Source organism: Balearica regulorum, chromosome Z, assembly GCF_011004875.1.
Source record: "Balearica regulorum gibbericeps isolate bBalReg1 chromosome Z, bBalReg1.pri, whole genome shotgun sequence".
Lineage (NCBI taxonomy): Eukaryota > Metazoa > Chordata > Aves > Gruiformes > Gruidae > Balearica > Balearica regulorum.
The window spans coordinates 68,172,946-68,194,927 of NC_046220.1; the positions used below are offsets into that span (position 1 = coordinate 68,172,946).

Here is a 21,982-nt window from a genome sequence, read left to right on the forward strand (position 1 = left end):
ATTTAATTTTGTTTAAACCATTTTACTTACATAGTTATTACACTTGCGCAAGTGCAGCTCATGGAACCTAGTTACTGCACATTCTCAGCACTGTAGTTCAGTACTCCCAGAACGTACCTTTTGTTCCCAAGTTTTGTTTTATGTATAGCTGCAAAGAACAGTGGTGAACTAAGGATTGTGAAAGTGGAAGTTAAAGAAAACTTATTTAGTTGAACTGGTAAAATATTTAGTAGTTTCTCAGTGAAGCTTCTTCATTTCTTATAAATGAGATTTTATGTCTGTTCTAGTTATTGGGTATTTTATATATTTGAAGGCTATATATGATGTTGACTGGTAGAGGAACTTTGTTATCAGTACCCCAATAATAAACTGGACATCTTCCTCACCACAGAGAAAGAAAAAATGGACCATCAGACAGCTAAAACTTGAATGACCCATGCAACAGATTAATGAACAAGACAGTCTGCAATGTAAAGGGCACTGTAACTGCAGCATTTCCCCAGCCATCTGTATCACTCAAAAATATTTTCTCAAGCACTGTGCAGACATCCCAAGTGAAGCAATAAAAGTGGCCAGGTGGGGGAAAGGGAAAGGAAGCAAAAATAAATTTCACTTTTCAGCAGCTTTGTAATTTTGATAAAACACCTATTGGGCAACAACATCACTTCATATGTAAACTAAAACAGTGAAGCACGGAACAAGTGATCAGAAAAGGTGCTGTAATAAGCAGAGAATTTATTAGGCACTGCTTGTAATAAGCAGTATGTTCTGGTTTTAGTTTTACAGTTTGATGTTTCACTTCCCTTAGCTGGTTAAGCAGAAGGCAGCAATGATAAGCTTGCATTTGATTAGAAAAATCATCTCAGTAGACTGACTACAACTTTGCATACATATTGCTGTAATAGAAAATCAAGGCATGCTAGAAGACAACTGTTTTACTTGATAGACATGCTAAGAATTTTCTCATCTTCTTCACCTAATACAGAGAAATATCTTCCAGTATTTATAGGCACAATACCAGAATAAAGAGTTTTCTTCACTACTTCTGACATAGTGATACCTTTTTAAGAATAATTGTACTTTCTTGCCAAGCCATTGTTTTACTGGGATGTTTTAGGAGGGTAAACTGTACATGTAATATGAGAATATTTAATCTTCATTTAAATATTTCTGCAATCTTTGACAATAATTTTGAATCTGTGGAATTTAGCCACACGTAAGTATCTGAGTATGAAAATCTGTTTTAAAAGATCCAATGATCATAGGAGATCATGATGGTCAGCAGTAAATCTCCATCAGCTTCAAAGTGGCAATTTGTGGTCATTTCTTCACTCTAAAGAATGTATTTAATTAATCACAAAACACTGACAAACACAATAGCATGAAATATTTGAATGCCATACTGGCGAATAGTACTAAGAACATCTATTCTGCGTCACATCAGGATATTCACCTGAACAAACCCAGCTTTGGCAGTGGCTAATGGTGACTGCCAAAGAAGGAACATAAAAACTCCAAGGACACCCTTTCCCAGCCGTCAGCAGCCTTTAGCTCAGGGATTTTTTCTAAACAGGATACTATTTTATGTTTAATGCAAACTTGTATTGCATGCATTTCTTGTGCTGATTTGAGCTAGTGTAGTTAGTTTTGGTTGTCAAAAAGTTCCCAGTGAATTTCAAAATCTGCTATGTGAAAATGTACTTGTTTATTTTTAAGCTGCATCCTCAGGAGTTTGTTGTTCTGCCCCTGTATGAAAAACAGTGAATAATTATACCCTATTCTCTGCACCACTTGTGATTTTAGAAGCCACTGTCTAACTCATCCTCTGTTCTCTCTCCCATAGACTGAAGAGCTAATTCCACCCTACAGATTTGCTCCTCAAACAAAAGATACTTGGGTCTTTAAGTGTGCTGTTGCCTCTCTCTGTAATTTGTTGAGAAACCTTTTTGTAAGTCCTCTGTAAATCCAAATGGACTACTTGGATCACCTTGTCCCCTGATTCACCAACTCCTCTGAAGAAAATTAAAGTGAATTACCTCTAAAATAGTCAAACTGTTGCATCATTTTTATATCATATCTGTTCACAGCACTATTTACAAAGACTTTTTCTGGGGGGGGAAATCCCAAAACCCCAAACCTGTCACCCATTATTCAAGTAGAGAGAGTTTTAAACAAAATATTTAGGCCACAGATAAGAGTTACAGTTTTAAATTTGAATTCCTTCAGGACTCTCGCAAGACTTCTCTACCTTTGCTCACGATGAATGTGGATGGGAAGAATCAGTATTTTAAATACAATGGACATTTTAATACCATTTCAAAATAACTTGCTCTCCTCCCCCCCCCCCCCTTTTTTTTTTCTTCCTATTAAGTTGCTAGAGGCACATTTATTTGAGCAATCTTGTGGTGTTGGTGATATACTCTAACATTAATCAAGTACCAATTAAAAATAAATCCCTCTCAGAATCAAAGAATAAGAACAAGGACTTATCAAAGCAAGCTGCCTTACCAGACATACCATAATTTATTATACAACTGTCTAGAATTATTTTTTAGGTTATTTCAGATTTATTTATTTGCACTTTTTTCCTTTTTGGAATAACAAAATATGTTGGCATGCCCAATAATCAAACATAAGGTCAGACAACTGTATCTCTGGCAAAACCAAACTACACAAGTTCCTGGCATGAAATTACAGGCAAAAGCTAAAATTAGTCCAAATTAGCTTCTCCTTTTCTACCACATGACAAAACTTTGCAGATAAGGGTAATTAAATTTTCCATTTCATGGTATCACTTAATAGTCTGATTTGTTTTAAATTATCCATTGAACTGCACAGTTAAGGAATACACTGCTAGAAATCTGAAACTGTGCTTTTAGTTTCCTGACAGTCTTTAGGTTCCCTTACAACATCATGATTTTGAGAGTTGCAGGGCCTTTGTTATAATTTAAAAAAAAAATTGTTCGTTGGGATTATGAATGCTGCCAATCTTCAAAATAACTTGGTATCTTGCAAATGTCATTTTATCACAATAGAACTGTGCAAAATATATCGAAGTATTTGCAGGTATGCACCCACATTTTACAGAGAGTGCTATTTTGCAAAGTAGATATTATTATCTGTAGTCACCAACAGAACGGGGAGCATTTATTTCCAGCATTTCAATTTGGCTTAGGTAAAAGAAATGGCATAAAATATAAAGATTAGGACCATTCAGAAGATAGCTAAACAGGGTTGGTTTCAGTTTTGTTTTCCTGTGGCTCATCCCTGAATTTATGTGAACAGGGATTCATTTAACAGAACAGAATTCATTTCAAGGAACGTGGAGAAAAAGTGGGGTAATATAAAAGGCGTTTAATTTCACCAAAACATTCCTGGGTTTAAAGAGAAATTGTAGTACTGGAGCAGCCAACCTTTCAAAACTCACGTACGAAAATTTTCATCAGAAAAAGACTGTGATGTTTCTTTCTTAGGAAAAAAAAAAAAAAGAATTTTCACCCAGACTTGACAGGAATAATCCAAATCTCATTGTGACATGGAGCTGGCTGAGACAGCAATGACAGTTAATAAGGCTTTTTCAGAAAACTGGTGTTACTATGCACTAATCTGCTAGAACTGGGAAAGGACTTTGTCCAGTAGCAGAGTTCTGCCTTCACACAGTATATCTATACAAGTGCAAGTGTAAACTACTTCAGATCAGCCCCTGCTGATTTTTTGAATGAGACTTCCAACAACAATGGACGGTACAAAACTGTAATGAAAACCTCTCAGATTTACACAGCTCAATGAAAGAATGTAAATGCAACATCTATGTGAGGGTCCTCCACAATGCTGGCATGCAGTTGTCTTGTAATTCTTCAATACTCTTCTGGTTGTTATTGCCAGGTGAGGTGGTGAGATACCTGATGCATGCAAACCCCACTGGGTAAAGAACATGTTCTATTTGTTTGGGAGCTTTAAACTTTTTCTTTCCCCATTAATGATTTAGATACTTCCACAGGTTTGAAATATTACTGCTGTGAACAGCTTTGATTAGCTGGATGCAGCACAGCTACATCGACCTCCAACATGAACCTCTCATCTCATTCAGTGTATTAGCCGTGAGTCCTCAAAATCTCTTTAGATTTCCATTTTCAGATCAATGGTTGAGGATACTAAAAAAAAATTAATTACAGTAGTTTACTTGTTGCGCCTTTTGTTTTGACATATTCTAGATGTGGGAGCAATTTTACCTGTCATAAGGCAGTGCAAAGTAGATAGAAGCTGGTGTTCACCAATGAAACATTCACTTCTGAATGTGCTTAACTCAAGACGGTCAGATCACATACAAATGCAGCTCCAGCCTAGTGCTGTAGTATTCTGATTAAGTTAATGACAGGGTAATAAAGTTTCTAGCAGAAGTATCTAGTAGGTTTTTTTTTTTGATCTCCGAAATATATTCCTGTTGGCACTGGTCCTCTGCAAGCTCTTGCACTCAATTTCACTTCTACGGTTTGAAGATTGTAGCAATGATATCAACTCTCTTCCACTGCAGCATGCTCATTCTCAAGAAGCCATGCAACAGGAGGAAAAGAATTCAAGTCCTAGGAAAGTGATTGGAGGAAAAGAAGGTCTGTGCTGAAACCTGACTTAAAGACTTCAAGGTGGGGTGCACAGTGCAGATAATGGACATAAGCTTTTTTTAAAAAAAAAAAAAAGAAAAAGCTTTCTTCCTTGGGAAAGGAACTTAATGAATTCTCCTTTGAATATTTCCATTATCTTAGCAGGAGAAACAAAAAAAAGACTGTGTTCTCTGTGAAACTGAGTCACAAGAAGTGTAGCTTAACATACAGCAATTTCACATATTACGTGTCCAAAGATAATGTAAGGTATCTAACATTTATCAGTTATTTCCCTGGAATACATAATTTCAAAAACCAAGCTATGCATCTGCTGCATTAGATAGCCAAGTACTGTTCAATTTTGATGTTGACAATATTACAAAGCTTGAAGGCCATTAAATTAAGATCTTGCTGCTCTTCACTGGAATCAACTTGAAACAATGAATGCCTTTTCCTATGTGCAAAACAGCACATAGGAAAATTTGGCTGGGATAGAGTTAATTTTTTCCCTTAGCAGCTAGCATGGGGCTGTGTTTTGAATTTAGGATGAGAACAATGTTGATAACACAGGGATGTTTTTGTCACTGCTGAGCAGTGCTTACACAGAGCCAAGGCCTTTTCTGCTCCTCACACCACCCCACCAGCGAGCGGGCTGGGGGTGCACAGGGAGTTGAGACAGGACTCAGCCAGAACAGCTGACCACAACTGACCAAAGGATATTCCATAGCATATGATGTCATGCTCAGCATATAAGGGGCTGGGGGAAGAAGGAAGAGGGTGAACGTCCGGAGTGATGGCGTTCGTCTTCCCAAGTCACACTTACACATGCTGGAGCCCTGCTTTCCTGGGTATGGCTGAACACCTGCCTGCCCAGGGGAAGTGGTGAAGGAATTCCTTGTTTTGCTTTGCTCGTGTGTGGTGTTTGCTTTACCTATTAAACTGTCTTTACCTCAACCCGCAAGTTTTCTTGCTTTTACCCTTCAGATTCTCTCCCCCATCCCACCGTGGGTGAGTGAGTGAGAGGCTGCATGGGGCTCAGCTGCTGGCTGGGGTTAAACCACAACACTTAGTACCTAATGTCTCCTTAGGAAGATCAGCATATTAAGCTTAGCCAGAATACAAAGAGATGCAGCAGATTCTGCACTGTTAAGATTCCAGTTTGGTGCACTTTGGCGATCCTGAAGGACTTTAGGCTCCACTGCACAACGCAGCATTCAAAATTCAATAGGAAGATGAATTGGAAGAACAGTTCTTGTCTGTGATAGGAAAATAGCGACATCAGCCAACTGGTTGATTACACTGAAACTGGGTCAAAAACAATGCTTTAAACAAATGTTAGCCAGCATATAGGGCAGCTGGTTAAAACTGAAACAAGAATATAATCAAATCTGGGCAACAAAAGGTAGTTTTATGCCTAGCTAGTATTCAGTGGATAGCACTTACATCATTCTTTGGATCTACGTGGAGAGCTGTCTCAACTATTTTTTTTGTGACACTTGGGATAAAACTCTCAGTTGCATATGAAAAAGGTGTACCCTCCCCCAATTTGTAATAGATTTCACTGATCATGTGTTGATATCTCAATTTGTTAAGTTAAAGTTAAAGCAAAAGTGAAAAAATCGAAAGCCATAGATACAAAACTAAGGATCCCAAACATAGTATTATGCATTGTTAAAATTAATGATTTAATGTCGTGTAAGACAAACTGAATTTAGGCTAATTACTCGATGTTAAGGCTGAGATGCTATCACTACATCTCTTGTTAGGCAACAGGAAACCTCAATGCAGATAAACGTATAACTAGCAATAAAAAAAGAACTATAATTATATAATTAGTATATGCTGATGCTGTGTGAGGCACCTGACACTCTTCTGACTTAACGTGTGAATACCTAACTGGCTTAGTTTAATTTTTGAAGAGCATCACAGATGCAATCTCAATCTTTTGGACTAAACCTCCCTCATACCCAACACAAAAAACCACAGTGCTTTCTATTCCAGTCATGAATGCTTCTGGAGTAATGACAATATTAATCTGGGCACAAAGGAGGTTATATAATACACATTTATACAGAATAGTGTACGTTATACTCAAATGTTAAGTTTTATATATCTTATTTTGCTCGTCAATTGACAAAATTCTCTTGTATAGAAAAAGAAAAACCCCCAGCTTCTATTGAGAGAATTTGTGTATGCAAGGCTAGTAAGTTTAAACAAGACAGTGAATATAAAATTACCATCAAAGATAAACCATAATATTTAAAGTTGCAGCTGATTTCAAACATTCCTTTTGATGGATTCTTAGTACAGCAATTTTTTAGAAGTATGAACACTCCAAATCTCCTCTATTTATAGGGAAGTTTGTAACAGGTTCAATTGGAGACATCAAAAACATTTTAAATAGACATCACAAGATGCATCTGTAGTTTAAAGGTCAAATTTATTAGGAGATTAAGAGATGTATTATACATGGACTATAAATATAGCACAGCTGACTTTATTCACAGTCAGCCAGCCAATGCCAACCTATTTTGTAGACACCCTTGTTCTTTTGTTCCAAGAAAAATTTGCACCATAAGACTTGGATTTAGGTTTTGGAATCTTCTTCTCTTCAACGTCATAGCTCCAGCCTGGAGGTTACAGGGAAATGGTGGGGGGGAGACAAGAAACAAAGAGAATTCTAAATATTCTCAGCATACAATACAGAGCAAATGCAACTTAAAACTTTTAACTTTAATATCTTTTCCTCCATGTAGGCATGCAATAGTTTATTCCTTGGTAGTTGGCAGCAGAGAATACTGAAATGCCATAGATGTGACATGCCTGTTCTTCCAGTTGATAGGACTTCCCCGTACTATGTACCTCCATTTTCTTTACTTCTGCAAAAAACTTGACAGTCATCAGTGAAAAGTTCAACAGGAAACACTGACTGTCCTGCAAGTTCATGTCTCCACATCACTAGTCCACAGAGCACTACGGCTCTGTGCACACTGGGACAGGAAATCAAAATAAAGATAAAGAAATGTGGGAAAAAATAGCACTGAGAAGACCAATCCCAAAGGCTGGGAGAGAATGGAGACCTTGGAAAGCTACAGAAAAAAGAGGGGTGGGAAGACCAAAGAAAGGAAGAACAAAGAAAAAGCTTCAGCATTAGAAAGTAGTTTAATACTTAACATTTTTTAAGAACATAAAAAATTAGGAGTAAAAGAAAAGGCAATGAAATGATAGAAGACAAGTAAATTATGTGATAGTTAAGCAAGAGAAATGCTAAAAAATGTCAGAAAAGAGGAGGTGGAGACATTCGTGTTTATGTAAATCAAAATGCAAATTGGTTGCAGCCTCCAGGTGCCTGGAAATTTGCCAGGGCACCACTCAGTATTCCAAAGTTTGGTCTCTTTAGCTGCAACATTTCACTCAAAGTTGAGATACTTGAGTTGAAGCTAGAAGTTGTTAAGTATGCAGTTTTAACTGATACCAATAAGGCGATACATTTCTTCCTTAGTTTTAAAACGAACTTGATAAATCCTAAAAGGTTTAACATATATCTGAATTTTTTCATTTTAAGATGTTTACAGAAAACACTCAAGACACATCTACATACCAAAACATGTTTCATAAGATACACAAGTTGTCATGTCACTGTGCCTCAATTTTGCGTATTCACAAATGTCACACAAACATCTTCACGTTTATTAGGCTGAACCAATGTTAATTTCCAAGTTAATTTTTCTCCATAAGAAATAATGGAATATAGGTTTTAAAAACTTATTCTTTCCATCTGTGAGAGCACTGGTTTTGTCTCCTGTTCTAATTAAAAATATAAGCTTGAGCAAACAGCCAGAACTAGATCCAGTGACAGACTTTGGAATTGCAACATTCAGCAGTGTAACACCTAACTTGGAGGCACATGGCTGCTGGAATGGGATCTACAGCCCAAAGTTACCACTTCATCTTTTTATACACTAGATAGAAAGGTGCCGAGTGCCTCCAAAAGAGATTCACAACTGCCAGCACAATGACTTGGGCTGCCATAGCTATCAAAAATCCACAAAGTTAGTTACATCTTACTTTGGATTGTAAGATGCCACCATATGTGATAACGGTTCAACACTCTGGAAGAGTGTCCTTGAGTTAGGCATCTTCAGTTGTTCACAGCAGAGACCAGAAGTCACTTTTATAAAAATACCACAATGGTGAGGGAGGTAATTCTTGCCCAGAACCCTGCCATACAAGCCAAGTGGATATAAAGCAAGTTTCATCGCCTCTGGAAGAACACTCTTATCACCTGACTAAAGGTTATTGTGGAGTAGAAAAACTCTCCATCCTTGTTTCTAAAGCTGTATATTTTAAACAAGTGCCTCGGTGATGTCAGTCAGGACAAAAAAAGAGTTTAGGTCAACAGGCTAAACTTTTAAGTTCATCCAGTTACAAGTGTTTCCTCCCTCGCCTCAACTCCAGACCATCCTCAGCTGTCATATTTTGGACAGAGATCTCTCCCGTTAATGTATTCAGTGCAGTTATCCCTACATTAGAAAACACAAGAGATGGAGCAGGCAGAAAGGCAGCTGAACTTCTCAGATGAGAAAGAACTCTCAGGTTTCCCAATCATATCAATATATCTGGGATTTGCAGAAATTAAACTTGAGGTTTGTAAGGAATTTTGTAACGGAAAACTTGGGTGGTTCATATGCAAAGGACAGAGAGGTAAGTATTTGTGTTCCTGGACTTAAACATGTTTCAATAACACCTCAGTTTAGAAGCTAAGTTCCATTGTAAATGTGTGCCTAAGTTTCTCATTTCTTTCTAAAAGAATTAGTAAATATTGTAAAATTTATATTTCCAGCTACATCTGATACTGAAGCTATTACTACAGAAAACATTATGCACATATCATATGCATAAAACTAAGCCACCTTAAATAAAAATGGAGTAATAATTTAGGCTGAGATTATGGATACTGCTTACAGTACCATAATTCTGTGAGAAAATACAAGCCTAAATAACCAATTAAGTTTACAGATACAGTCCTCTTGATACATCATTAGCATTAAAAATATTAAGTAATGACACTGGCTTTTCTACTATTTCTTTCTCAAATAGGAACAATCATCAAGTGTTAAGTGTTCTAGACTTCAGTGTTGTACTCGGGAAGAGTTCAACCTAAACCTCAACCTAAAGCTTCCTCAAGGGGGGCAGCGGAGGGGAGGTGCTGATCTCCTCTCTCTGGTGACCAATGATAGGACATGAGGAGATGGAATGAAGTTGAGTCAGGGCAAGTTCAGATTGGACATTAGGAACAGGTTGTTCACTGAGAGGGTGGTCGGTCCCTGGAACAGGCTACCCAGGGAAGTGGTCACAGCACCAAGCCTGTCAGAGTTCAAGAAGTGTCCGGACAACACTCTTAGTCACATGGTTTACTTTTCGGTAGTCCTGTAAGGAGCAGGGAGTTGGACTTTATGATCTTGAAAGCTCCCTTCCAACGCAGAATCATAGAATGGTTTGGGTTGGAAGGGACCTCAAAGATCACCTAGTTCCAACCCCCCTGCCATGGCCAGGGACACCCTCCAGTAGACCACGTTGCCCAAAGCCCCATCCACCCTGGCCTTGAACACTTCCAGGGATGGGGGCATCCACAGCTTCTCTGGGCAACCTCTTCCAGTGCCTCACCACCCTCACAGTGAAGAATTTCTTTCTAATATCTAATCTAAATCGACCCTCCTTCAGGTTAAAGCCATTACCTCTTGTCCTGCCACTACACTCCCTGATAAACAGTCCCTCACCAGCTTTCCTGTAGGCCCCTTCAGGTACTGGAAGGCTGCTATAAGATCTCCCCAGAGCCTTCTCTTCTCCAGACTGAACAACCCCAACTCTCTCAGCCTGTCCTCATAGGAGAGGTGCTCCAGCCCTCTCATAATCTTTGTGGCCCTCCTCCAGACTGGCTCCAACAGCTCCATGTCGTTCTTGTACTGGGGCCCCCAGAGCTGCATGCAGTACTCCAGGTGGGGTCTCACAAGAGCAGAGTAGAGGGGCAGGATCACCTCCCTTGACCTGCTGGTCACGCCTCTCTTGATGCAGCCCAGGACACGGTTGGCTTTCTGGGCTGCAAGCGCACACTGCCGGCTCATGTTGAGCTTCTCATCAATCAATACCCCCAAGTCCTTCACCTTGGGGCTGCTCTCAATCCATTCTCCACCCAGCCTATAGTCGTGCTTGGGATTGCCCCGACCCACGTGCAGGACCTTGCACTTGGCCTTGTTGAACTTCATGAAGTTCACACAGGCTCACCTCTCCAGCCTGTCAAGGTCCTTCTGGATGGCATCCCTTCCCTCCAATGTGTCAATCTCACCACACAGCTTGGTGGTGTTGGCAAACTTGCTGAGAGTGCACTTGATCCCCCTCACCAACAAAGATGTTGAACAGTGCCGGTCCCAATACTGACCACTGAGTAACACCACTCATCACTCATCTCCACTGTGAGATATTCTACGATTCTATGACAAATTCATTCTGCAACATGGCCAAAACTAAAGTCCAATGTGCTTACTCGGTAGTCACTTAGTTCTAGTTTTTCTACCACACATTCACAAGAGTTCTGAGAGTCTTTCCTTAAATAGAATTGAAATGCTCATGTCAAGCCTTCAGTCAAAAATCCCACTGGCATGTAGCTTGGACCTCCAGCCTGGGATACTCTTAAAGTATTAATATTAATCTTCCTCCAAGACCTGAGCAAGGCTCAGTTCTCATTGAAAACACAGATACTTGCAAAAGCATTGCAATAGTAACGCTAAGAGGCTGAAACACTTTTCCAGAAAGTGGAAGGTCTAGATTCAATGTCTTCTGCACTCTTGGAAATATTCCCGTTTTCCTCCTCCTCAAGTAGAGCACTAACGATCTGCCAATTTTGTGGAACAGAGGAAAAGTACTTTATCCTGCACTTTTTCTGTTGTTAATACTTTGAGATCAGATTGCCTATACATAGCTGAATCCCTTATACCCAATACGTAGAATACATACCATTTTTTTCAGCAAAGGCAATGGCATCTTCTTTAGTAGAGAAAGTAAGAACCATATTGGATAACGGATCAGCTCTGTAAGAAATCAGATGACAAATTTTAAGCATAGTTGAAACATAAAATAATCATATCTGTATTTCAAATGCTAGTCAAATGCTGTGCTACACAACTTTTTGCAGTATACCACCTCACAAGACATTCAAAATCCCTTTACTTTTAGTTATTTCCAGGATTAACACTTACTTTCTGCAGAGTATTGTTTCACTCTTTCAGCCTGTTAAACCTGCCTCCCAACTCCTTGCAGAAATTAATTTTTTAAGTTTTTTATTAGAAAAACATGTCTAACCACCTGCTGAGGTTATAATATGTGCTCTGCAACAATCTTTTTAATTTTTAAAGCTGTGTAGTCCCTCTCTTTTTGGAAGATTAGGAGGCTTAAGGTAATTTTTAACATTTCAAGGAGACCAGGAGTCCATAGAGTAGCTAGGGAAAGAATAATCTTATACAGAAAAGAGCAGAATATCAAAGTGATCAGAGCAAGAATTAATCAGAGACTGAAAAGTACTTAAAAAGCTCAAGAGTTCAGCTTTGGCTTGGCTGAGGTCACATGACCTCCACAAATTATTCCAGTACAGCAAGCAGATCACAGGCCACCACTGAAAAACGAAGCTCAGAAATGCAAACTGCTAGCTAACTATATACATAGTGGTTAGTTTTAGATGATGAACTATTCCTCAACTGTGTTTCTGAAAGGAATCAAACTGCTAAAAGCTTTTTGAAACAAATTAAAATCTCAGTTAAAAAACCAAACTGCCTTATTTGTTGCTATAAAAGCTTAGCTTAAGAACAATGACAAAGGATGAAAAAAAAAAGGTTCTAAAAATTAATCTACCAAACTTTTAGAGAAATAAGATACCAGTTGTAGCAGCACAATGATTAGATAATGCTTCCCTGAAACAACACTGCACATGAGCCTGGGAGACAACTGGGAAGACAAGACCAAATTGCAACAAACTATTGAAGGAGCTGCCTCTCAACTGTTCTCTCTTTGAAGCTAGAAGGGTAAATGAAGAGAAAAAGCAACCCAAGATACACTGAACTCTCCACAATAAAGGACAAAGCCTGTGACTGGCAGAGGGGGAGGGGAAGAGAGGGAATCTAGCTTCCAGCAAAGACAACAATGAAATTTTATCTGATGTACACATGGAAAAATGGAGTTTGCTATATAACCAATATATTCCCCCCATAAAAAAACCCAACCAAACAAAACAAACAAAAAAACCCAAACTGGATAAAGGTAGAAATTACACTTGCACAAGCCACTAACATAGGCTCTCTTAAAGACATTTAAAGATTTCTCTTATAAAGGCAGTTAGGAGAATCAGGAATTAAGAATTAGTGCATGACGCGATTAGTGCAGAATGAAGTGGCCCAAATGTATTGCAATATTGTGACAACTTCTGCTTATCGCTCTCTTCCACGATTGGGATTGGAAAAATCTTCTCAACATTACTGCGTGGGAACAAAGAAGTTGAATTCTGAAGTGTAGTGAGGGACCGGTGCCTGCTCATTACTGCAAGTTTGGTGAAAACCTTCCAGGAAATAGGCAATTTGGAAATGAAGATTATGCAGAAATTATTTGCTCTGTTTTCATGTGGGATCATCTTTCATCCAATTTAAAGACAGCTTTTTGATTTCTTTCCATAAATGAGCTATCCATGTGTTTAAATTTGTGACAATCCATGAGCAAAGTGAAGTTCAGGATGGCCAGCAGGATGCCCTGACACTGTCAGCAACAGCTGTGCTGCTGGATTTCCTATGCCTTCCCTGAACTGTTTTACCAGTCACTACAAACTGGGATTCCACATTTTGTTCTCTTACGAGATCTTCTATAATGAAAATCATGCATTTTCCATGTTTCTTTGTTTACAGCTTTATATTAAAAGATGTACTCGAGAACTATCATTAGGCATTCCTGTAATAAAAGCTCCCAATTAAAAAAAACTGTCATGGGTCCATTTTATTTAGATCTACAACTGGATAATTTTCGCTGAAAAAAACCTACATCCAAGAAGCAACAAATGCAACCAAAACCACAAACAAGACTGTAAAATGATAGAAATATAGCAAAGACCTACAGGTAAACAAGTGTATTGAGTTCAGAGGAAAAGGGCTCTAATCCCTAGATCCTAAAGGGCTCTAATCCACTAATCCCGTTACATTAGACACAAGTAAATGGGAAAACTTCTAAGAATTGTCTGTTGCAGAAATTAAATCTGAAAAGAAAAAACTCTTCTTAGGTATTTCTGGGCATTGAAAGGCAATTTGAAATTACCAGAATGTCCACTAATAGTTTCTGCAAGAACTCCTTAAAAAATGGACAAATGAGTTTACAAAACCCCTAACCTAGCAGTGCTGTTTCTCAACACTGCACACTCACTTTTGGCCTACCAGGAGCTTGCTTACACAGGAAATATTCCTCTCCCTATCCCAAAACGAAAATGCATGCAGAGACGGATTCATTCAAAACAGCCATTCCTTTTTAAATTCCCACAATAAGCTCACTCCAGGACAATTTAACATACAGGTAAGCCCTTAATACCATGGCTCATTTTTCTAGGTGGTTTATTTAGCACAAATGGTAATAACTGTTAAAAAGGTTAGAAGTCATTGTTTTGGCTGAGATCACACAAAATCCCACCCAGAAAATAATTTGTCTGGGGAAGTTAAAGTCAGCTGAAAAGCAAAGGGGGATTAGAAGAAAAGTTAAATTCAACCTGAACTATAGCAGGTGTTACTGGCACCTGCTATAGTGTTACAATCAGTGCAGTGGTATAAATAGACCATACTTTAGTGGCTAGACACTTGGGGGGGCACACAAGACAGGAAGGAAAGGTGCACTGCTGGTCAACTGTCTATCACTTAATTAATATAGGCTCCATGAAACAACCTGGTCATTACTTGCCAAATGTAGTAGCTACTTGCAGTAGTTGAATCATCCAAGGCATACATGTACTCAATCATTGAAATCTTATCCTCTGAAACAGCAATTTAAATACATGGTGAAAAATCCCAGGACGTGCTTAAGATGAGGTCATTGTTATATACAAGATTTAAGTTTCAGACCAGGTATTTTAGCAGACTATTTTAATACATTAATATTTTAATTCACATTCAGGTTTTTTTCTCATCTAATAATAGCTGAGCTTGGCTTCCCTAATGCTTTGCAATACCAATACACCCAAGATGTTACAGGTTTTAAGCCTCCTCAATTTTTTGTGGGAAACCAACATAACAGGAAGACTTGATTTCAGAGTTATTTTGAACTAATATTCCTGGATACATTTATTTTATAAATCCATTTTAAAGAAAAAAAATCATTCTATGACCAGATTCCAAATGTTAATAATCTCAAAAAATGCATCCTCAAATTATTTCATATTTAAGGGTTTTTTTCCATAGAATTTTGTGTTCTTTGATAATAAGTACTAATATGAATCTGTATCATTGTAATTTTCAATACACAATGTATCCTTTTGAAGTCTGAAAAATAATTTCTAGTGGTTGATTTTTGTTTAAGTAGAATAATTAACTTTTCTGAATGCCTCAAACAAGACAGCTTCAAATCAAAATTACAGTATTATCAGGAGAATTGCTGGCATAGTCCTCACAGTTTACAGGAATTCTAACCACACTGTAAAATGTAGGTAGTATATTTATATTGGGAAAAAAGAATTAATATTTAGCTGCATCCAAGTTATACTTACATCTACAAATTATAGCATATTTAGCCAAGATTAGTACTTTTCTGGATTTTGGCATATTTAATAGTTTTTAATACTAATATTAGCAACATTGAAGCAGTGTAATATTTTAAATAGGTTTGAGGTTCGTTTTTTTTTAAATTAGCTATGGGTTCTCATTTCAGATCTTCAGGATATTTATAAAACTTCGTAGAAAAAAAAAAAAAAAAAACTAGAAGCTAAGTATTGTTAGTTTATGTTTAACCAAATTTAAAACTGAGAGCTGAGAAGGATTTACTGCTTCAAGTAACTGATAACCTTCTTTCCCTGATGCTGCATACAGTAACATCACCATAAATGTAATCACTGAAATTTCTGGTTGTTAACACTTTTTTTCAAATTCTTCCAGATGATGTTGTCAGCTAAAAATCTGCTTTTAAACATAACAGATTGTTAACCATACGACTAACAAACCCAACCATTTACTGTAAGTATCGTTAAAAGATTTGCAGGTAGAATGAACATTTCAAAGTTAAAATTCACATGACTAATAAAAGCCAAATATAGAAGAAAAGTAATTCCAAATTCAGTAACTACTCACGTAGATGCCCAGCCCATTAAAGGATTTTCCCAGCGCTCCCTGTTATCAAATTCCATCTTCCATTTCTTTGTATTGTTAACTCCTGCCTGCATTGCATTACGTGCTGGAACAAAAATGTGAACTTTTCTGGTTTTGATGTGCTCATCTGGAACACCAGTTAAAGCAGTGATATCCTATGAAAAACAGAATGGAACTTGTTAAAAGAGGGTTCACGTTAAAGGCTTGTAAAATAATACTGCTTACGCTTTTTACGTAAAAAATAATAAATACGAAATTAAGTTACAAAAAAGAAGAAAAAAATTACAGAAAAGTATATTATGAGTCTAGTTGTATAAAAGCGAAGCTGGTACAGATTTGGCATGCTCACCTGAACCTGCTCATCTCCCACCTACACAACTGCTAGTGCACGGGAGGGAGGGACAGAACCTTTACTCCCATCCTCTGACCACAGCTGCAAAGTCACGACTGCTCCAACTAGCACCAGCTAAAACAAATGCGGAAATGTATAAACGCCTCTTTCCCTCTTAAAGAAAATATCAGAGCACTCATTGAAGCATCCACAAATCCCCCATTTTTACATTACTATTAGAAGCCTAAACTTCATATGAACACGACTACTCACCACAATCCTAGCCAGCCAACTATGTGCTGCAGAGTAAGTGCTTTCACTCGGACTTAAGTCTGTATATAATTAAGAGGCACCAATATCCACACTGACTCAAGAAGCTATGCTTAGCATGAAGGAAGAGGCAAGAGATTATCTTTCGCAAAATAATCTGTTGATTGTTTGAGACTGCAGAGCAAATACTAGAATTCAGCTCTCTCATTTCTCTAACCATTAGTTATAACACAAAATTGACCCCCTCATGTTTCAAACTATGATTATCAGTTTTTGAGAGCCAATTCTTCTGATGACATTCCAGATCAAGAGAGGAACATCTGATACTGGTAACATTCTTCATTATTTTTGTGAAGGACAAAAGGAATCAGGAGATTCCAACTTTCAAAGGAAAACAAACAAACAAACAGAAAAGGCTTGTAACATTGTACATAGTCAGTAGTAGGACACCCTCCTCTACTAAGGCTTGGGTTGTGAGCCCTCAACAAATAAACCTAAAAAAGCCAAAACCAGAAGAATCACAAAAACAGCCCAAAAATATTAACTGACTTTAACAAAGAATAAGATAGGGAAAAACCCTACATGAATTGCTGTGAAAAATTACCCTCAGCAGCATCTGATATAATCAAAGTGAACTTTCTTGCTAAAAACTAAACAGTAATTACATAAAATTAACCTGTCAGTTCACCCTAGTAAAGAGTGAAATCAAACATCAAATCCATCTCTAAGGATGCTAAACTACTCCTGTTCCTTACATACTTAAAAGGCCAGTGGGAGCTCCTCGGTCTCCCTCCTTGCCCTCCCCTCACCTCCCCTCTCCAGGAACAAATAGTAAACTGGTAAAAGTTAAAAAAAGTGCAGCAAAACTTATAGGCATATTGAACTTATCTCGCCAGTACTTCCACGACTTGAATTAAAAGGCAAACAAGTTTAAATAAAACACTGGCTTTACATGTCTCTGGCTACTAACTTTATGAGATTTTGTTTTGTGGCAAACTTAAAAGCTCTTGGTGCAGTCACCAGATCATCCTTTGAAAAGAGGCAAGATTCATTTTTTTGGTTTACTTCAGAAAATAAATTTTGGAAGATCAGTCCCTCAAAACTACACAAGGGAGCAAGTTTAAAGCATTTGACTTGTATTTGCAATTAGAACAGCAGGGGAAACAAACAGGCATGCACACTATTTTTCCAACTTCTGACATTTCTACCCAGACCACCAAAAGAAACTGTCAAAATATCTTAATAATTTCATTATAAATGCTTCCATTAGGCCAAGTAATGTTTATTTTTAATAGGAGTCTAGAAGTAATACGAAAAAGAAACACTACCAGTCACTGGAATGTTGCAACACGCATGTAAAACATCTCCTGACAGAATGGCATTTCTGAATTAGAAATTAGAAACCACAGTTTTAGAAGGAAATAGCTTAAAGTTTTCTTATTTGAATTGGCAAAGTGCTTTGTTTAACAAAAAGAGGTTTTCACCTGCTGTAAAGTTTGGTAAGGCTTCAATGTTTCAGCTTGCCTGTTTATAGGAACAGGCTTCTGTATTAGCCTTTATTTCTGTATTTAACAAACATGCCTATTTAGAAAATGTAAGAATATTCACAAAAAAATTTCTTTTTCCCCTCTGAAATAATCTGCTACATCCAAAAATTATGGGTTTATCATCAAATACCTCCAAATATGCAAGCTTCAAAATAGCTTAGGATTATTTTTTTTTTTTTACTATTATTACTCTCAGCAACTCATATGTCCATTATTAATTTTATGCATCAGATTTAAAAGTTTTTGAATGGCTCCAGAATTATCCAGAATTATTAAAATAAGATACTATGTTAAATAACATTACGGACATATACAATTTCCTCTTTTGAAGCCTCCACACCAAAGAATCATCAAAATACTACTAAAAATAAAAAATTAGTGCATACAGAACACAATCTAAAGAGAGTATTAAAACCCAGCAAATGCTATATTTATGAGGGAACCATAGTAAAGAAATGCCTAGGCTTGTTCATCTGGATGAAAATAAAACCAAATCCCCAAACAAACCGTAAGTCCCTTCAAGCCATGTTTTTTGGGGCACTGAGTTGGCTCCAAATCAAAGTTATTTCACTAATAATATAGGATTCATCCCATAAAAATCTTTTCAAGGTGAAAACGAAATCCTGCGTACTTTCCAAAAATAAAATATCTACATAGTGTTGCTAGCTCTTCATACTTTGATTCATTATAGCTAAAGTTTCCATGCTTCTGGGAATCTAGCAATTGTTTATTGATATCTTCCCCATTTTAAAGCTGGCAATTGAACAGACAGTTGTTAGGACAATGAGTTTCTGGTTTCTGAAGCCCAAGTTGTCCTGACATAAAATCACTGTTTTTCCTTGCTGTAGACATGTAAGGTACTGTAGCATAGCTGAGCTGTTGCCAAAGATATGGAATAAAAAGGCTTGGCATCTATCACATACTTGACACCTAAAGAGCACAGAAGCTCTAAAATTCCTATTCCCTGTAGGCCCACTCTTAGTCTAGACAAACTGATTTCTCACACTTTTAAAATGCATTACAACACTCTATTGTGATCATTTCATCCACACAGCTCCAGCTAGTGACAGAAGAACCTGTTCTTTAAGCGACATTTCAATGGGCTAAAGCTCCAGCTCCAAGATTCCATTAAAACAATATAATACTTGAAAAGAACTATGCTGCACTGGGTTGAACTCTTTACTGTGTCTTCAGTGCTTTGTTCTGAGTTCAAGTTCTCATTGAAACTACCTGTGAAACTTTCCAAAACAAAGATGTTTTTGACAGCTGGTTTCACATTATATCTTTTTTTTTTTTTTTAAGAGTTCCTTACTGAATTTTGCCATATTAGTATATTAAAATATTAGTGAGGTGTGGCATTCTAAATCCTAAATAATAAGGTGACAATATAAAAGACTTGAGATTTGAACTGTATAGGTTTGCTTTACTAAAAATTCACAACCCTGCTTCACATTTTTAACACAGGCTATCATCTAAAAGGCACATTCTCACATTCTGTTTTTCTTACTACACATGGCGGGGAGGGTTAATAGGAACCTCTGAATGTTTTTTGTAATTAAAAAAAAATTTAAATACTCATTTTGAGGCACTTTGGCTCTTCTTAGAATAAGCTGAGAGGGACAAACCACTTTTTTTGAACAGCGGAAATCACATCAAATTGCTTACAAATGAAGAGAAGGTTTTGCCTTTATTATAACTTGCACTATTTAAGAACACTTGTCACGGTGGAAAGCCTGGTAAAGCTCTTCCTGACAGAGTAATAAGAAACACTAAATGTGCTATACAGCAGGAAGAAAAACTGGTTCACAGAGGCATTGTCAATGAAAGCAGTATTCGGCATGAAGATGACTTTTAAAGGAAATGAGAATTTCTGTCTTTGAAGTACTCCACTAATAGTACAAATTCCAAAGAGGACAAGAAATGGAACTCAATAATTCAAGGGAAAGAGACAAAAATAATTGCAAGTTTCTCTGAAAACAAATCTTTTAAATAGATGGGTCAGGTGTGCATAAAGGTGTCATGTTTCTCCTATGACATTTGGTTCCACGCACAGACAAAAACTGTACATAACCACTATCAACCATCTACTGTTCAGCACCCCCTCCTCTTTTTTTCTTAATAAAGGAAACAGGGAACAAGCAATGGGAAGTTGATGTCAAAACACAGAAAAACCTCCCAGCAAGCTTCCAGCAACCACCCAGGATTTAGAGTCTTGCTAGCCGCTCTCTTTTCAATACCAGAATTTCACACATTTCAATGACCATTATGACTTCAAAGAATCAAATTTTCATCATTGTCCGTCATCTGCCGGTTGATTTGTATAAAGGAGTTCTTCTGCATGCACTCCAGACAAAGGGCTCCTTACTTTCGTGGCTATATATCAAGTTTAAAAGTTCTATTTGTGACAGTTGTGTCTGTGGTAAATTAGGGTAACACTGAAGGAGTGCAGCTGCTCTGCAGGAACCCCCTTTTTGGCATCATTTCACTTAAATAAAAACTGAATAATTAGCTTCTGCCTTTATTAAACCGCAAAAATGCCACTGGCCTTAGTAATTACTTCCGGTTGCCCCACCTATTTAACCTCAATAGTTTACACTTGTTAGAAAGGAGGGAAAGTAGAAGTTTTCTGTACTTTCTGTTTACAACACCTTGCTCTCTTTCCCACCTCCAACATGTTTTACTAGACTAAGTGCATAAAGTTTTGCTATAAATTCATGTTGCAATATACTTTCTATAGGAGCTGTTATATCAAAGCACAGAACATCTTGCATAATACCCACAAAATAGCTGCTGTGAAAGAAGCTTTTTATTTAGTGTGCTCAACTGCTTAGGCTGTAAGTCAGGATAAGAATCTTTATGTTTCTACACTTCAATATGGGATTTTTGCAACAAATGTTAAGAGAACAGAGTCTACTATGCAAATTTTAAGTGGAAAAATGGAGCAGAATGCACTAAATATGGTCAGACAACATTTATCTAATAGCTACAGACACAACAAGGGGAAAAAAGCATATTTGCCCTTAGGAAGCTATCACACAGAATACAGTTTTCTTTCAGGCTTCACAATCATTTTGCATTATCACAGTAATCTGTGAACAACATGGTGTTACCCGTAACGTGTTTTCCCATCTAATCATCCTGCAGAATACTTAATAAAGTTGAGAAAACCAGTGAAAGAAACATATTTCAAAAAAGAAAACCAAACATTGTAAACAGAAAACAGGATTCAATAACAGTAATGATTGCATGAAAGCTTCTTCTAAAAAAAAAAAAAAACCACAAAAAAACCCAACTCTTTCCATAGGCAGTTTTGCAGAAAACACTAAAGAGAAACTGGATACAGAGAAAAGGGTACGTTGAAAAGTGGGTCTAACAGAAGCAGAAATTGTCACATTACTGGAATCAACATAAGTCCATTATAATACTTTTTAGACTATTGACTGCCATTATGCAAAGGAGCTGTCAGCATCCAAAACAGTCCAACATTTGCAAGTGCTGTTAGCTTCAGCAAACTCTGTTCATCAGTTTATATTTCACAGCTGAGGAGACACTACTCTAACAGACACGATGGCTAAGCATTTGCTGTTGTTGCAAAACCTCCTTGAGAACTTCCCTGTTGTCCCACTGCACAAAGGCTCACTCCACTTTCCCAGTATTTTGCATGCCCAATAATATTCCACGCTGCTTGCATGAGATATTACAAACATAATGGCATAACACATCCTGCACACCACTAAACCAGCGTAACTTGGATTTGTTCAGAGAGAACATGATGAAAGAGTAAACAGGAATAATTGACCGGACTTCTAAAAATCCCAGGTGCTCTCTACAAATTGGAACACAACTCACACCACTAAG

At 37.4% G+C, this 21,982-nt stretch overlaps 1 protein-coding gene across 1 annotated transcript in view; it reads right to left on the minus strand.

The window, feature by feature from the left end:
- Nucleotides 1–7,022: 7,022 nt before the first annotated feature.
- The window catches only part of NDUFS4 (NADH:ubiquinone oxidoreductase subunit S4), a 47,279-nt gene continuing 32,319 nt past the window's right edge, over nucleotides 7,023–21,982 (minus strand). The window contains exons 3-5 of the mRNA XM_075740091.1: nucleotides 15,959–16,131; nucleotides 11,616–11,689; nucleotides 7,023–7,231 (exon numbers count right to left, since the gene is read on the minus strand). Coding sequence (XP_075596206.1) covers nucleotides 7,128–7,231; nucleotides 11,616–11,689; nucleotides 15,959–16,131 — 351 coding nt within the window. The 3' untranslated portion in view covers nucleotides 7,023–7,127. The remainder of the gene's footprint in view (nucleotides 7,232–11,615; nucleotides 11,690–15,958; nucleotides 16,132–21,982) is intronic.